Source organism: Cryptococcus neoformans, assembly GCF_000091045.1.
Source record: "Cryptococcus neoformans var. neoformans JEC21 chromosome 4 sequence".
Taxonomy (NCBI): Eukaryota; Fungi; Basidiomycota; class Tremellomycetes; order Tremellales; family Cryptococcaceae; genus Cryptococcus; species Cryptococcus deneoformans.
Window position 1 is genome coordinate 1,695,621 of NC_006686.1, and position 16,880 is coordinate 1,712,500.

Here is a 16,880-nt window from a genome sequence, read left to right on the forward strand (position 1 = left end):
GGGGATGTCTTCTCTTTTTCACTGGTCCTTGAAGAAGAGTGGTGAGCGTCGAGATCGTTTGTCAAAAAATAAAAGTTGGTTATTTATTTCAAGATAATAGATTATTTCTTTCTTCGCAGCGGCGATATCCGCCTTTTAATTTCATTCATCATGACGTGGCTGCGCGACGCGTTACGCTGTGCTCGGCAGCTGCTGCAGCCATTCTCATTTTGGCAAGGTTCCCTTTGTGTTTCTATCTGCATCTACAACTCCTTTCTCAAAAGGTTTCCTTATAACACCAGCGGAGAGGGCTTCCAGATCTGCTGACAACATTACCTATAGCTCTTGAAGAGCACCAGCACACAATGTCTCAACCCCTCACCCGCCGCGGCCCTCTTCAGCCCCACCCTTCACAAGCGTCGACCTTTACTTCAAAAGTTACCGTCGAATCTGAAGCTGATGCACGTTTGAGAGATCACCATTCCGGGCGCACAGCCCAGAAAACTGCGTTTGGCGGGAAGAGAGGCTCTGCAGCGGTAGGACGGATTGGAAAGAGGGAGTGGACGATGATCGGGGGGATGGTCGTAGTCGCGCTTTATGTGAGACTGTACAAGCTTGGCAGGCCGAGCAGTGTCGTGTGAGTACCTTGCGTTTGATAAGATCATGGGACTAATCGGGAGCAGCTTTGATGAAGTGCATTTCGGAGGTTTTGCCATGAAGTATATCCGGCGCAAGTTCTTCATGGACGTGCACCCTCCACTGGCAAAACTCTTGGTCACTTTGAGCGCGTGGATCGGTGGATTCGACGGGAAGTTTGATTTCAAAGATATTGGAAAGTGGGTTTCAATGATGTCTGAAATGTCGAGCAACTGTTAATTTTGACGTAGGGATTATCTTGAACCCGGCGTTCCCTATATTACCATGAGATTCTTTCCGGCCGCCCTCGGTATCGCTCTCATCCCTCTCGCCTTCCTTACTCTTCTCGCTCTTCGTCTTTCACACACTTCTGCACTTCTAGGTGCCCTTCTTGTCACATTTGATAACGCCCTCATCACTCAATCCCGACTCATCCTCCTAGACTCCTTCCTCGTCTTTTTCACCGGTCTTACTACCCTTTTCTGGGTTCGCTTCTCCAATGATGATTCTGAAGGCCGAGCGTTCACTAAGCCATGGTGGATAAATTTGCTTTGTACCGGCCTCAGTCTTGGTGCTGTCGTCTCGTGTAAATGGGTCGGCCTGTTCACTATTGCCATGATCGGCGTCGGAACCCTTCGTCAGCTCTGGCTTCTCCTCGGTAATCTCAAGGTTACCCCCAGGCAGTACATCAGACACTTTGCGGCTCGTACGCTGTGCTTGATTGTGGTACCCTTGACTTTCTATATGCTAATGTTTAGGATTCATTTCTGGATCTTGAACGAAAGCGGAGATGGAGATGGGTTTATGAGCTCGGAGTTCCAGCATACTTTGCAGGGTCATGGCATGGCTGACACTTTTGCTGGTAAGCCCCCATTTCCCACCAGGATTTTCAAGACGTTGACAATCAATAGATGTTGGTTTTGGTTCAAAGGTGTCCATCCGACATGTTAACACCCAGGGTGGTTACCTCCATTCACACCCTCACCCTTATCCCGGGGGCTCTAAGCGTAAGTTGCGTGTTGTAACATTTTAAGCCATTACTCACCGTACGCAGAGCAACAAATCACTCTCTACCCCCACCGAGACGACAACAACGTTTGGCGAATCGTTAACGCTTCTGCCCCCGACGGACCGGCCTCTTATCCCTGGGACGAACTTCCCTTTGAATATGTTCTCACCGGCACCAAGATTCGTCTCGAGCATGTCACGACCGAAAAGCGCCTTCACTCCCACGACATTCGACCGCCTGTCAGCGAGGTTGATTTCCAAAATGAAGTTTCTGGCTACGGTTTCCCCGGCTTTGCTGGTGATGCCAATGATGATTTCATTGTGGAAATCACCAAGCGCACAAGAGGAAAGAATGATAAGCAAGCTAAACACAGGCTCAAGACTCTCCGCAGCGAGTTTAGGCTGAGGCACGCTTTGTCTGGATGCTACTTGTTCTCGCACAAAGTCAAATTGCCTGACTGGGGTTACGAACAGCAAGAGGTGACTTGTAACAAGAACCCTACTTGGGAAAACTCTTTGTGGTACATTGAGACCAATCAGCATGTTCAATGTGAGTCGTCAATACGTCCATTCGGGACTTTCCTGACGTATCATTGCAGTGCCCATCGACGCTGAGCGAGTTAATTATGAGAAACCCAGCTTCTTTGAAAAGTTTTTCGAGCTCAACGCTGTTATGTGGAGGACCAACGCCGGTTTGACTGAGAGACATGCTTATGACTCTCGACCTCAACATTGGCCTTGGCTCAGGCGTGGTATTGTAAGTTGCTTGATCATTTTAATGACCACATAGCAGCGTCCTAATAGGTACGCAGAACTTCTGGGTCAAGGACCACAGGCAAGTTTACCTCATCGGTAACCCCGTGGTATGGTGGTCTAGTACTGCCGCTATCGTTGCTTATCTCGCCGTGAGAGGGTTCTTGGTTTTACGCGCCCAGAGGGGTTACAGAGACTTGCATCAACGTGAGTATGACATTCCTCCTCGCTCTTCGGCCCTCCCCTCAGCAGAATTCCGCTAAGTCTATGCACAGCCAAGCTCGCATTTTACGACGATATTTGTGCTTTCTGCGTCATCGGCTGGGCACTCCATTATTTCCCCTTCTATCTTATGCAACGTCAGCTTTTCTTGCACCATTACCTTCCCGCACTTTACTTTGCCATCCTTCTTTTCTGCACCGTCTTCGACTATGCCACATCTGCGCTCAAACCAAAGATTAGGACAAACATTGCTATTGTGATTTTGATCCTTGCACTTTGGAGCTGGAACCATTGGAGTAGCTTGGCGTATGCTGGGGAGTGGACTAAGGGCGCTTGTGAGAATGGCAAGTGGTTGAGGACCTGGGATTTCTCTTGGTACGTTTCCATACGCCATACCCATATACACATGAAACCCACTGCTAATAATCTTGTGAAAATGCAGTAACGACTTTTACGAAAACACTAGCATGTACAACTCCCAATCCGCCATTTCCAGCGAAAAAATCGCTCCTACCGATCTCGGCCCCGACTCAGCCACCACTACACTCATCGAAGAAGTTCCAGAACCTATCCAAAACGTCTTCCAGCAAGATCCCCCTCCTGAGGAAAAGACAGTTGCACCCGTGGGCCCCGCGCCGGAAGTTCAGATGGAAGAGTCTTCAGCGGTTTTCATTCCTAAGGGAGAAGAGGCGCCACTCGCTGAGGATCTGAGAGCGCCAGTAGGAAATGATGCGGGTGATCCGGCGGTGACGGATGGGGAGGATGACGGTGGTTGGCACGGAGGCGCAGAGGAGGGACAACATCGACAAGAAAAGGACGAAGTGAAGATAAAGGAAGGTAAGGCGCCTGTGGGTGCCAAGGTTGACATTCCTGATATGGGATTGGATGAGGAACAAAAGTTGTTGGTAGATCAAATTATGGATGAGCAGGAATAAGCTAGAGACGCCATTATTTGATGCAGAGTCCGTGAATGTCTTGTCCGAAGATTGCTTACTGGGAGATGTATGCATTACACAGTGGTTAGAGACTCAATATGTCCTTTCTTCTCCATTATCAATGTTAATATACATCTTTTGCCCAGATATACAACAGTTCAACAGTTATTTCTTTAAGATATTACAGGATTAACATGGTGTTAATTAGAGAGCGACATATGTTCTTTTGCGATTGCGGAAATTCGTATCAAGTCGTAAAGTCGTGATTTAACAAGAGTCAATAAGTGAGTTTTTCTAAAATGTCATCGTCAGCCTTTGACCGTACCATCGTTTTTGAAATACAAGGGCAAATTTACAGGCACAGTATAACCGGCCATATCCCAGGTTGTAAAATTAGGATTATTATATGCGTTGGCGTGTTTCTCAATGTAAGCGGCAGTCGGTCGATCATCGGGATCGCACCCCATCCTTCCTTCTGACCGCTGGTACACCCTCACATAATCAACGTGCATCTCCGAGGGGAAGATGAGGTTGCTAAAATCGATAGCTTGAAAATTATTGGACATCCCAAAATTTATGACCTGTGGGAGAGGAGCAAGAAATTAGGCCAGAATTCAATAATAAAATAACGTAGACGGGTGTGCAATGAGACATACCATTGCCATTGGCTCTTCAGATATCAGTCGTTGACCGATATTCATGGAGGACAAGGGTCCCACAGCGGCAGGGTACATCGTCCATGATTTCTCACCGTTCGCAACCCATGTGATGTAACCCGAGTCTCTATCGTTGGGATCGCTAAACATCTCAAATGCTGCCAAATAAAATGTCAGAGAAGTATGGTTCATGACATTTGATGAACTTCTAGGCACGTACCATAGATACCGAACCCGCCACTAGTCCCCATGTAATTATCGCTATCGATATAAGTCAAAGATGATACCGCTTCCTGATATGTTCCACCTTTGTACGAGTTCCACATTGTGATGTCTGTATCGTATTGAATAGCTCCTTTAGAAGTATTGAGGTATTGGTATCCATAATCAAACTATCGACATGGACACAATCATCAGTCGCTGATAGTTCAAAATCAGAGGAAGTGTTCAATAGCAGACGTACGGGAGCGAACTGAGCACTTTGACTAACTTGGCCCTTGTCAACAGACAGGTCAAGTTGTCCTTCGAGGATGTCGATCTCTGGTACACCACGTCCATAAGTCACATCTGGCCCTGCATGGTCTTCTCCTTGACAAGTACACGAAGACATTCTCTGTCCAGGCAGGCTAGGTATTATCACATTAGCATTTGCCAAAACTTTGTAAAGCTTCATTTTAGACAAGGCAGGAGCACTTACTAGGAAATGGCACTATCGTCTGACCCAGATGTCAAAGCTCCCTCTGGCCCAGTGCCTTCTGGATTGGTCTGGTTCGCTAGCGTCCCGTAATCGCATGAATCGTACGAATAAGGCCATGTCCCGTCTGTCGTGGCTCCGTATCCTGGTCTCCCGAGATTACCCATCATCCATATACCGGGCCAAAACCCGCCAACTCTGTTATTGCCCGGTAAAGAAACGGAGGTTTCAATGTAGATAGAGTATTGGAAACATATTTGATTCCATGATTGAAGCATACCGGATCGGAAGTTTAAGTCATGGATGTTTTGCTGATCGAGTGTGATGACTAGATGACCATCTTTAGTGGTGATTGCTGCGGGGTCGTACCATTCAAAGTCGCCTGTTGGCCAGTAGTGGATATCGCTGTCACCTCGTTAGCATCTTGTTAAGCATCATAAGCGATAGACTTACACCCCAGTCCAAAAAGGATCGTCACCAGGAAAAAACGTTCTCCCTTCCTTTTCAAACTCATCCGAAAAGACCAAACTATATGTCTTCCCGTCGAAGCCTGTTCGCGTGTACTTGTCTACTGGTGTATCGCTGTCAATCACAGTAGGGATGTTCGATATAAGAGGTACCTGGCCAGTCGAGTTGATACCCCCTATGTTGTACGCGCCGTTTGTCTTGATCTCTGTGTCTGTGAAGTGGGTGATGATCGGGTACCCTGCGAAAAGGGTCACCAGGCACAGAATAAGCATGACGAGGCACCCGACGTTAATGAGGCCACGTGGTGTAAATATCGTTCCTCGATCATACTGAAACTGTCAGCCAAAGGCCAATGACTTGTGGCTGCTGGTAGTCCGTGCTGGGCTGTGCTCACGTTACGATTTTTTATGGGATCTGGATTATGCATCCAATCATCCTCCTCCGGCCCTGTCGTCATCGGCCCCCATTCTCCCGAAGCTCCTGATCCCAGTTCAGCCAATTTTGCTCTGCTATCAAGGCTTGCTGAGCTAACACTCAATCTTGCTGGCGATAAAAGGCTGTTGGTAGGCTTTGTTGAAGAAGCAGAAGGACCATATTGTTGAATGGTCGTGGGCTAAGATGGTACGAAGTAAGTCAAATGAGTCAGTGGTTTCCATAAGATGAGAAAGAGAATGGAGGAAGAGAAGAAAAGATAAGAAATGAGGGAGAATCACGTTAAGAGGTACCTCATGAGATGGTGCAGATGACTGAATTGAAGAAGGTTGCGGTGAAAGAGATGGTACAGAAGCAACTTCGTGCAGCGGCACAGGCTTGTACGACATGATCGAGGGTGTCAAGAGAAATGTAAAAAGTTAAGACAACAATGGTCGTTTTCAGCCAATTGCTGACCAGTCAAGCAATACGATGAACGATGTGGATGAAGAGGGGCGAATGGATAGAGATTATGGAATCAACACGTGGAAGTAAGCGGTATGGAGATGTTGATGGAACACTGTGGCCCCACACCAACAACCAACACCTCAGGGCACAAAGCACACATCTTCGCGCATTGACGATAAAATAGCCTTATTAGACTTATCCGCAGTTACACGGGACGCGTCTTGTTCCCTACTGGCGGGAAATGATACAGAAGAAGAGGTAGGAGGAAGACAAGGGTTCCCACTCACCAGGCTACCGTTATCTGAGGACCGTGTATACCTCCTATAATCATTATATCTAGACATCCTTCTTGGTGCTCACGTGTTCTGAGCTCTCTAAATATGGGTAATCAAGAAAAATGTTGTGGTATTATGCAATGGGGAGTTTCTGCTAGACAAAGGATCGATTGCAATAAATAAAACACACTGAAAAAAGAATGGACAAACAAATAGCAAAAATGACAGCGATGGTACAGGTGTACGTCTGCGATGGATGCTGGGATGCAAGCTTTCTGATATCTGTTATTGTATGCTATTATATGCAGTTCGGAATCTTGTATTATGGTTTTTGCGGTGCATCTTTGTGAAGGCAGGATGACACGAATGACATCGAATTGGTCGTCCATATTACGCGGAACCGGCTTCTAATACCGGTTGGTCACCTTCTCCCCGTTGATGTTATTTCGAGTATCGGCGTTTTTGATGAATGGCATGGAAGATGAGAATCAGCAGGGTTCAAATCGGCTATACCACTATAAAAGTGTCAGGTGAGAAGAGACGTTGCGTATGCCTGGGAAATTGTTATGTCGACGTTGCAGGCTATCATTGATGTTTGACTGCTTATTGGAAGTTATGCATGATATTGATGCTATGAATAGAGCGGCGTGCGGTGTATACGGTAGGAAATGACATGTGTATATTTGGATTGACCACCAAAAGAGTGGTGGCGACAGAGCCATCATCGTCGTAATAATCATCTGACCCGCGAGCGAGCCACTCTGTTCGCGTTGGCAGTCCACATCATACAAGTGATGGATGGCTTGTTCGCGCCCCAGTTATTGATCATCGACATGGATGCTTGGAGGTCAATGCAATTGATGTACATACAGCGATGTAAAGCAAGAACATTGCTATGTACGTGAGAATAGATAAAGTCATACTCGCTCATCATGGTGGTGATCCTCATAATACACCAACAAATACCGCTGCAGTAATGAGACCGTGGGAAATTGACGACTTGGAGTATGTAGTACTTCCACCAGTGTAGTATGCTTAATGTATTCGGTTCCTCTCGACTTGCGACGACCCGTAGTCTACAAAAAAAGGCACCCTGCACCGCATCTGCAATCCTGTCACTCATCAATTCTGTTCCTTCCAAAGCATCCCATTAAAAATAGAATTAGAAGAGGGAAAAAAAAGAAACAGAACTAAGGAGGCACCCGGGTTCTCCACGTGGACACCCTGATACTCACTCACCAATGACGAGTGCTCTTCAGCTTAATGTCCTGGGTTAGTGCGTGCGTGATTGTTGCATTGCATCTGCCCCGCGCGTCCGCGGCGGCAGACACTGGGATGATTCAGCGCACACATGATGGCGGGTGGGGATGAGGGCATTGCGGTTGAGGATGCACAACTGTAGGAGAAACAGACAGAGAAGTTGATGGCGTAGCGGAAGAGGAGATTAAAAACGACGGTTTATTAATTTACTGCTTAGATGATGATGCAAGGGCTGTATAATTATAATAGACTGTCGTCGTGGACGAATGAACGAAAGGATTTGAGAACAACTATTTATTATATTATCCTGTATTGTAAAAGTCTTTGCTCCTTGCCTCCCAGAAAGTTCGTTGGCTTCCTCTATCTCCATGGCCCCGTCTCCATTATTTCACCTCTTCTACTCTTCTTTCACTGCAAAGAGCGATGATGATGCTATGGGTAGCAATACTGACTGCCTGCTCTACCTATTTTCAATCATCTCTTGACCTTATCCCCTGTCGACTTATTCATACGACAAAGACCAGGTCGCAGGCAGTATTATGAAGGCTGAGTGAAAAACGAGTACCGGGGGACTTGCCTGGTCCTTCGGCGGCCGGAAGGCCGAATGCCGGCCCCGGGCCGTTGTTATCAGCTTTGCCGCCCGTCCATTCAGTCATAAATGTCCGATCTCATGATCTCCTGGTGCTTTTTTCTTTATATTGCGGGAGATCATCGGCCCGATACACTCTTGCCCATCATGCCTTGTTATATAACATCCCATCTCAAGTGGAGGTGACGCTTTTTCTTCTCGAGTAGTATCAGTGATCAGCGAAGACATCATGACTGCAGTCAACAGTAATCAAGGAACAGGCAAGCTTTCTGGAAGGGTCGGCATCGTTGGTACGGGCCATCGAGCCAGGGTAAGTGTTGATGCCGTGATGGGAATTAATAACCCCTTTCCTTGCCACGAGGATGACAGAAAGCTGACCAGGTAGAAAGCTCTATACGACAGCAGTGGCCAGTCGTGCAAACACCAGTCTAGTAGCGCTTTGTGATACCAACGATGCACGAATGGATTGGCATAACAAGATGCTTCGAGAAGCCGGCAGGCCCGAAGCCAAGAAATATGCTGCTGTAAGTTACTAGTTTTTTTAGTTATAATATGTTGGAAGCAGAGGAAAAGGAACTATCTGACTTCTTGTCGATAGGAGGATTTTCGAAAGATGCTCGAGCAAGAGAAACTTGATGTGCTGGTAGTGACAACGATTGATTACACGCATGACATGTACATCATCCCCGCGCTGAAAGCCGGTATCAAAGTCCTCAGTGAAAAGCCCATGACGACGTATGTCCTTCCTTTATCGTCCATTTACCATGGGCACCTAAAAGCTTACGAACCTTGTGGCGCAGGAACGTGGATAAATGCAAAGCCATTCTCAACGCTGTCAACGAATCCAAGGGGTCCCTCACTGTCTTGTTCAATTACCGATACAACCCCATTCATTGGAAAGTGGCTGAAGTTATCGCTAAAGGAGAGATCGGAGAGGTTAAATCTGTTCACTTTGAGTGGTTACTTGTGAGTCGCTCGAATGGAATCTAGATGAACGGCAAGCTTACTCCATTTGAAATTGTAGGACACCGTTCACGGTGCAGACTACTTCCGTCGCTGGCACAGATATAAGGACCGTTCTGGAGGCCTTATGATCCACAAATCATCCCACCACTTTGATCTCGTCAACTTTTGGATCCAGTCCGTCCCCCAATCAGTGTTTGGCATGGGCTCTCTTGCGTTTTATGGCAAGGAGAACGGTAAGAAGTCAGGGTGGGGAAAGAACTACGAGCGGGCAAGGGACGCGAAGGAGGCCGAGAATGATCCGTTTGCGATCCATTTGGGGGACGAAGAGGGTTTGAAGGGGCTTTATTTCGATGCGGAGCATATCGGTGAGTCTCTACATCTCGTCTCCAACATGAACCAGGGTTGACCCGGGGACAGACGGGTATCACAGAGATATGAACGTCTTTGCAGATGATATCACAATTGAAGATGACATGTCGGTCCTCGTACACTACGAATCTGGAGTTAACATGACCTACCACCTCACTGCTTACTCTGTACGTCTCTTCACCATCTCTTATCTCTCCCCTTGCCCGTCACTAATCGTCGACGTTTCTGCCCCTTCTTCAAAAACAGCCATGGGAAGGTTACAGAGTAATGTTCAACGGAACCCATGGCCGCCTTGAGCTCGAAGTCGTCGAAAACGCCTTCCGTCTCCCTATCCCTAAAGGCTCTAACAATGCATCTGAACACGTACATGGCGATAGCGCCCTACCCAACGAAGGTCATTCCAAAATCACCTTGCATAAACTCTGGCAACAGCCAGTTAACGTGCCTTATCAGGAGGCTAAGGGTGGACACGGTGGAGGTGATGAAGCTATGTTGGATGAAATTTTTGGTCCGAAGGAAGGAGAGGAGGAGAGGAAGTGTCCTGTGAATGGATTGTCGGCTGACCAGAAGGATGGGGCTCTCGCCATGGCTGTCGGGTTAGCGGCGAATGAAAGTTTTAAAAATGGGAAGCAAGTGTTCATTAAGGAGTTACTTGGTGGTACTTTGTGAGGGGGTAGGTCAAATCTTGTATAAGATGCATTTTTTGAATGAAATATGTGACTGGGTCATTTATGCAGTTTGAGGACAATGATCAAGTACCGAAAAGAGAAGGGAATCATAAAATGCCATTTTCAAAAGAAGCAGATACCCATAATTTCTATTTTAATCGCTTCTCGCTACCCCATACACTACAAGGATCCTTGCTTCAGTTTGATTTAAGATCTTTCTTACTTACAGAAACGAAACATTTACTGTATGCACAACACGCAATTTAAGCCAAGCGTAACCCCCCGCATTAAACGTTAGTCAAGTCCGTCATGCATTTCCCTCATGTTTCTCTCTCCTTCTCGGCTTGGAACCGTCTCACAACATCCGCTACTGCACTCTTCGCCGTATATGTCGCACTTCGTCCTCTCTGCCCCGCGTGGGAAGAAGGCGCGCTTCCTACATATACTTGAGACTGAACCGATGAGGGATCTTGAGCTTGAGACTGCTGAGTTTGTAAGTGTGATTGCGTTGATGTTGGTGTTGACGCCGTTTGGGACGCTGAGGGTAAAGCAGGTAGAGACGCCACTCCCGAGGCAGGAATAGGTGGTTCAAGAACAGAACTTGCCGACATTGGTTCTTGTACGCTTGAGCTATGAGATACGGAACTAGACAGTCCAGGGGTGGGAGGTTGCTGAGTGATAATTGGGACGCTCATTCTTTTTCCTTGCCCCTGAGGCAATGCTTGTGCTTGTGTTTGCGCTTGGGCTTGCTGACTTGATTGAGCAGAGGAGCCGCCTACATTGAACGACGAACTCCTCTCTCCTCTTTGTTGTTCAAGCAAAGCCCTGAACGCTGCCAACCACTTGATTTCATCTTCCTCCGTAGGCGCACAGAGATGGAAAGTCCGCTTAGCAGTGATCAACCTGAAGATGTGCTCATCGTCTTTCGAAAGCCGTGTATCAGCGGAAGTGGAATTAGAGCCCAAACGGCCGCGCATGAATTGGCGTGAGGATGAGGTGGGAGATTGAGCATGTGTGAAAGAATGGTGTGAATTCGAATGAGCGGGATGAGTGTGGCCATGTGCGGAGAGACGATCGGATTCGTTTCCGTCAGATGCAGTGTCCAAGACTTCAAGAGCATCGAGGATGGATGAAAGGGGGATGACTTGTTGAGCCTTGGTCTCCTGTATCATAGGATTAGGATCGCCTTGTGAAGAGTGCGAGTGAGAGTAGCTTACCATATGACTCCTCGAATACGCCAGCGCAGACGAAGTCAATACAAACCATCTCTTTCTCCACACATCCTTCCTTCTTTTGCTCTGCTTCATCAAATACGCCGACAGAATTACTTTTTTCGGGTCTGCAGGTGCGACCGGCGTTTCGAGTTCATCTTCATCTTCGGAGCTTACTGGTGGACGTACATTGCGAAGATGATCGGCAGAGGATATACTTCCGGTCGACGGCTCGCGCTTGGATGACCCACTGACCCCTCGAGAGGCGATGCTGCTGATACCAGAGGGAATATGGGATCCTTGCAACGTGTGATTACTTGGTGATCGAGAAGGAAGGGATATCTTGGCGAATCGTGAAGTCAAATTGTTGTCAATAGGGCTGGAGGGAGAAAAGACGGTGGGTTGAGGAGAAGAGACCATAGGACCTATGTAGGTTGCGTTGGAAGGCGAGACAGTGTCGATGGAGTGAAGAGTTGGTGGGTTTCGAGGGATGGACATGGACTTTGGGTGGTGATCCCTCTTTGCCTCTTCTTCCTTCTCCGAAATCCTTCGACGCATCTCATTAATTGCATGAACCCACTCGTCCATCTCCGCAGGAGACGGTGCTTTCACGAAGAATGTACGCTTAGGCACAACAATGCCGAAAGTGTTTGGGTGTTTCTTGATGACGACAGGCGCGACAGTGTGGATCTCGCGAAGGTTAATCACTCGCTTGAGGGAATACTCCTTGTCATCCTTATAGTATGCCAGCTTTTCATTACGCAAGACGAACCATCGCTTTTTCCAAGCCTACCTATTAGTCATGCTCATTCAACCGAGTACTCACCCTTCTCTTTTCTTGCTTCTTGTATAAGTACCCGCTCATTACAACCCTCTGACCCTCCATACCCCTCTGCAGCTCATCGTGGGCTTCTTCATCTTCACTCGCGCTCTCCGCGCCTTCAACGGCCTCTTCGCCTTCTTCCTCTACATCCTCCAACTCCATCATCGAGACAATTTCTTCATCGCCACCAAACTTGTTCTCGGCAATAGCAGACAATCCACCAACAGATGTTGTAGCCGGGGTGAGAAGCGGGGAAGTGGGGTGGCCAGAAGCATTAGGAGAAATAATGCTCTGAGCTGGCACGGAAGATGCGATCGAAGAGTCAGAATCATTGCCTGACAACGCAGAATGGGGGAGAGTGTGTGAGAGTTTCTACACAGTCAGCTTTACCCTTGTGGTATGTGACTCACCCTTGGTTTCTTAGGAGAGTCAATAGGACGAGCGGGTACGGTAGAGCGGAAGGAGAGCTTCCTTTCAATCTCCGATTGAGAGGGTGGGGGCGCAGGGATCGGCTGTTGCTGGGCTGTGGCGAGTGAGCTTAGCTGATGTTAAGTAAAGACGAGGGTGATACGTACGACCAGACATGTTACAGCTTATAGGATCTACAGTACCTAGCTAAGGGCTATGGCGACGGGAACCAAAAAGTAAATATGTCGAACTGGCACAATAGACAGTTACTGCACTGTTGAGGACTTCTGTTGCTCGAACAACAGGAGGAGGATGAAAATGGAGAGTGGCGAGTTAATCAAGGCATGGAAAGGCCGACATTTATAGACGCAGAGAGGATGGAGTAGGTTGCGGATACAGACAGTGGATATGGAAAGAGGATATGAAAGCCACTTCTGAACTAACAATAGCGAGTGACAGCGATAACAACAGTGGGGCAGCGCATACTTAAGGTATAGTTAACAAACACATAAGAATCACGTGGTGTGTTACCCTATTTTTTGTTTCCGGCGTTTCCGTTGTGTTTCAGAGATATTCTGGTGACCAAAACAGAAAATGATCATGGCTCAGCACATGGCTGGACCAGGGGCGGATACATGCACAAGCCAGAAGAGATTCTTGGCCAAACCCTAGTGATTAATGTAAACATCATCAGGCAATCATAAGGAGGCGAGTGATGATGACGTTTTATCCAGCCATTGTTACGTTCGACGAGCATAAATTCTTATGATCATCTTTCTTTCCATCGGTCACAGCAGCAAGCGAGAAAAGTGAGGTATAAACAAAGTCCCCTGCGCTTTTTTTCTCAAGTGCATTGGTGAGGTCTTAAAGATCATTTTATGCATTTTTGTGTTATTCGTACAAGATGCAAATGTCGAATATCTATGTAGAGGAGCAGTGACATATGAAATACAATGGAGAAGACGGATGCTCTACTGTTCTTTCTCATTACCCACATCCAACCGCTTGTCAAGCCTACTTCCCACCTCTTCCCCTTCCCCAATAAGTGCTAGATTCTTCCACATCTTCTTACTCTGCTCCTTCCTTACTTCACTCCCACTTCTCCACTCGATATTCCTTTTCTCATCTTCTTCCTGCTTCTTCCTTTGCCTCTCCTCTTCCAACTCCTTCAAAGTGTTCTTTGAAAGTGCGCTCTTGGCCTTCTTGCTAGGCTTCAGCCCAGGCATCCTCTCCAAACAGTCTTCCAGCACCCCTTCGCACTTGACCTTGTACTCTACCGCTTTCGATCGGTCGGGGAAAGCGACCTCGAGTCTAAAACTGAGCCAAATGTAGAGGACGAGAGTTTTGTGTAACGTCTCAAGAACTGGAAGGGAGTTGATGATAAATGGTGGGATGGATGCTTTCTTGCTAGCTGCATGGCCTGGGAGTGGCATAGGAGGGAGGGTAGTGAGAATATCGTGGACTTGATCGAGGGTATCGAGCATGTTGGTTTGCAGCCCTTCAAAGATGTTGTCTACCAGTACACAACCTTCTTCAGCGTAGTCCTCAATAAGGTTCACAAAAATTTCCTTTGCCCTCTCATCCCTAGTGTTCACTGGAGCAAAGCAGAAAAGGTCCATCTCGCCCAAGCTCAATCGGTCCCGGAAAGGCTCCACGAGCTCCGCTAAGGGCAGCTTGTGGTCATGGGCAGCGATGACAGTTAATGAAGGAGGCTTGGCAAGGGCCGAAAAGTGGGATAGAAGTTCAGCGTAGGTAGTGGAAGCAGGGAGAAGGGTGGAAAGTTGCACGAGACCGTTGGTTGGTATTTCGAGCTTTGCGCGGGAGATGGAAGGGAGGGACCAGGTCATGAGTTCTTTAAGGATGGGTAGATCATCTTTGGCGAGGGTAGTTGCGACGCCGCCAGCGGCAGGGGCTTCGTCAGGTGCGGCGATGTTTGAGATTTTGGTTAAATCATTGCCGGTCTTGAAACGACCTGCACGACCTGCGATTTGTTTAATCTGCATGAGAGAAAGAGGCACTTGAGATTTGCCGTTGAACTTAGAAAGTGATTCGAAAATGATTCGGCGGATCTTCCTATAAGGATGTCAGTTCACTGATTGATGGAAAATAAAAATGAGAGGTGCCCGTACAAATTCAGACCCATTCCAACAGCATCGCTGGCTACGAGGATCTTGCTTGCGCCAGCCTCGTCATTGAAATCTCTTGCTTGTTCCGCTCTCGTCTCTGGCGGTAAAGCTCCATAAACGACCGCACATTTTTTCCCCGCTTGACTCTCCACCTGCTTCTTGACTTCAAAGATGTTCGACCTTGAAAACGTAACGATACAATCACCGTCTTCCACCTTGGTGTAGTCGTTTTTGAGAGATTCGTTGGCGACAGATAGGGGAGTGAGACGATTGTACTGGTGTACCGTGAGATCATCCCCCAAAGAAGCTATTATTCCTCGCAGCAACTCGACTGTCGTTTCGTCACCACATAGATGGATCTCCTTCGCTGCTACACCCAAAACAGCCTTTGTCCAAGCGCCTCCTCTCTGCCCATCACCCAGCATTTGGATCTCGTCAATCACAACAACATCAAAACCCGTTCCACTTAACCCAGCCAACGGTAACATTTCAACCGTACAGCTCAAAAGCCCCGCATCAGGGTGAACCACTCTGCGCTCTTCACCTGTCAACAAATTACACTCCCTTCCCTTCCCGTCTAAACCTCCTACGCTACCCAAATTCATCCTTTCCCACACCTCATGTGCTAGTAGCCTAAGAGGGCCGGCATATGCTCCCGTATTTGCCATACTGAGCGCTTTTAGGGCGTTGTACGTTTTACCAGAGTTGGTCGGGCCGATGTGGAGGTGAAAATGACGCTTGATAGCTCGAGAAGGGAGGAAATCTGTGGAGTGTGTTAACCGTGTAAGATCTGTGGCGGAAAGGATAGAGGATATATGGGATTTCTGAGCGCGACTGAGCAGTGGGGATGGGAGAATGGACGTGAGGAATTGGCGAAGAGCGAATGATTCGAGAGTAGACATGAAACGATCTTCCGATATTGCGATAAAAAGGCCTTCTGGGTCCCATCCTTCCCTCTCTAACGCAGCCTTGGCTTCTTGCTCGGAAGTCATCCCTGACAGACTGTTTTTTATCCCAAGCAACCATTCTTTGGAAAGTTCTCGGACCAAGCTTGCCTCCAAACCGTACACCTTAAGCTTGACCATAGCTCGCGATGATGTCGCCCATTCAGGTAGTCTTTCGAGCATCGAGCGAACGAGAAAACTCGCTTTGGGTGGTGGTTTGGGTTTAAAGTCATCGATAGTGAGTTGAACTGGTTCCCTTGGGGTGTACACGAACGGCCGTTTGCCTTGTCCTTTTCTATTTGAGCGAGACGAATCTTGTCTTTGGGATTGAGGGATGTATTGACGAAGGAGTGTGGATGCGGTGGACAGTTGACGACATTGAGCACAGATCGGGCGGATATAAGTTGCTTTCGCCAGCTGTCTAGAGATCATCTTGTGCGACATAAGGGAAATAAGACTTGTACTGGGACTTGGTTATCATACGGCTGCACCAGAGGCCGACGACGGAGCAGCAGCACGACGGACGACGGTGAAAAACAAAATTCCGGCGGGCGAATGCCTACTTCCACGTCATTAATCTGTGTCAATTTTGTTATTATTACGTAATTGTGTGCTTTACAACCACATTTGAGCTTTCGGTGTCAACAACTGAACCCGCCCACGCAGATGTGCCATCTGTCTATCGTTTTTCCATCTTTGCTTTTCTATAATCCCATTCAAAATGTCTAAGCTTCCCCCCATCCCCTCATGGATCCCCGGCGCCGACCTTCTCCATCCCACTTTCCGATACACTACTCCCGCCATCCCTTCCACCGTTGATGAGCTTCACAAGTTACTTGAACCCAAGACCAGCTTGTACGCCTTTGTTGCCATGACCGCCTTCAACCCTATCTTCTGGAATTTTGTGGCGCGAAATGGTATGTACATCTTTCTTGACTGTGGGGCGTAGCACTCTGTCAGATAACGGCTGTGGGAGAGGCTTCATCTGTACGATCAGGAACGAGATTAGAT

The 16,880-nt window shown here is 47.8% G+C and overlaps 6 protein-coding genes across 6 annotated transcripts in view; 3 read left to right on the plus strand and 3 right to left on the minus strand.

The window, feature by feature from the left end:
- The first annotated feature begins 251 nt into the window (after positions 1-251).
- Positions 252-3,618, plus strand: CND06150 (conserved hypothetical protein). Its single transcript, XM_570521.2, has 9 exons — positions 252-616; positions 663-815; positions 867-1,477; positions 1,527-1,622; positions 1,670-2,173; positions 2,223-2,380; positions 2,436-2,583; positions 2,652-2,973; positions 3,041-3,618. The coding sequence occupies exons 1-9, from the start codon at positions 345-347 to the stop codon at positions 3,531-3,533; spliced, it is 2,757 nt and encodes a 918-aa protein (XP_570521.1). The 5' UTR covers positions 252-344; the 3' UTR covers positions 3,534-3,618.
- CND06160 (conserved hypothetical protein) lies at positions 3,006-6,781 on the minus strand. The gene is made up of 10 exons (XM_024657121.1): positions 6,518-6,781; positions 5,746-5,964; positions 5,337-5,680; positions 4,887-5,288; positions 4,653-4,815; positions 4,410-4,581; positions 4,190-4,347; positions 3,890-4,114; positions 3,593-3,827; positions 3,006-3,534 (listed from the first exon to the last, which is right to left on the minus strand). Exons 1-9 carry the CDS (start codon positions 6,572-6,574, stop codon positions 3,801-3,803), a joined length of 1,767 nt encoding a protein of 588 aa, XP_024512756.1. The 5' UTR covers positions 6,575-6,781; the 3' UTR covers positions 3,006-3,534; positions 3,593-3,800.
- A 1,322-nt stretch (positions 6,782-8,103) lies between these two features.
- On the plus strand, positions 8,104-10,387 carry CND06170 (oxidoreductase, putative). Its single transcript, XM_570090.2, has 7 exons — positions 8,104-8,664; positions 8,744-8,878; positions 8,953-9,089; positions 9,155-9,320; positions 9,379-9,685; positions 9,738-9,856; positions 9,936-10,387. Exons 1-7 carry the CDS (start codon positions 8,584-8,586, stop codon positions 10,356-10,358), a joined length of 1,368 nt encoding a protein of 455 aa, XP_570090.1. The 5' UTR covers positions 8,104-8,583; the 3' UTR covers positions 10,359-10,387.
- Positions 10,362-13,207, minus strand: CND06180 (PH (pleckstrin homology) domain-containing protein, putative). Its single transcript, XM_570088.2, has 6 exons — positions 12,967-13,207; positions 12,802-12,914; positions 12,395-12,763; positions 11,575-12,357; positions 10,585-11,520; positions 10,362-10,537 (listed from the first exon to the last, which is right to left on the minus strand). Exons 1-5 carry the CDS (start codon positions 12,974-12,976, stop codon positions 10,678-10,680), a joined length of 2,118 nt encoding a protein of 705 aa, XP_570088.1. The 5' UTR covers positions 12,977-13,207; the 3' UTR covers positions 10,362-10,537; positions 10,585-10,677.
- A 465-nt stretch (positions 13,208-13,672) lies between these two features.
- On the minus strand, positions 13,673-16,375 carry CND06190 (RNA helicase like protein, putative). The gene is made up of 2 exons (XM_570086.2): positions 14,929-16,375; positions 13,673-14,872 (listed from the first exon to the last, which is right to left on the minus strand). The coding sequence occupies exons 1-2, from the start codon at positions 16,311-16,313 to the stop codon at positions 13,771-13,773; spliced, it is 2,487 nt and encodes an 828-aa protein (XP_570086.1). The 5' UTR covers positions 16,314-16,375; the 3' UTR covers positions 13,673-13,770.
- Positions 16,376-16,539: 164 nt separating this feature from the next.
- The window catches only part of CND06200 (phosphatidyl-N-methylethanolamine N-methyltransferase, putative), a 1,495-nt gene continuing 1,154 nt past the window's right edge, over positions 16,540-16,880 (plus strand). Inside the window, exon 1 of the mRNA XM_570084.2 lies at positions 16,540-16,786. Coding sequence (XP_570084.1) covers positions 16,591-16,786 — 196 coding nt within the window. The 5' untranslated portion in view covers positions 16,540-16,590. The remainder of the gene's footprint in view (positions 16,787-16,880) is intronic.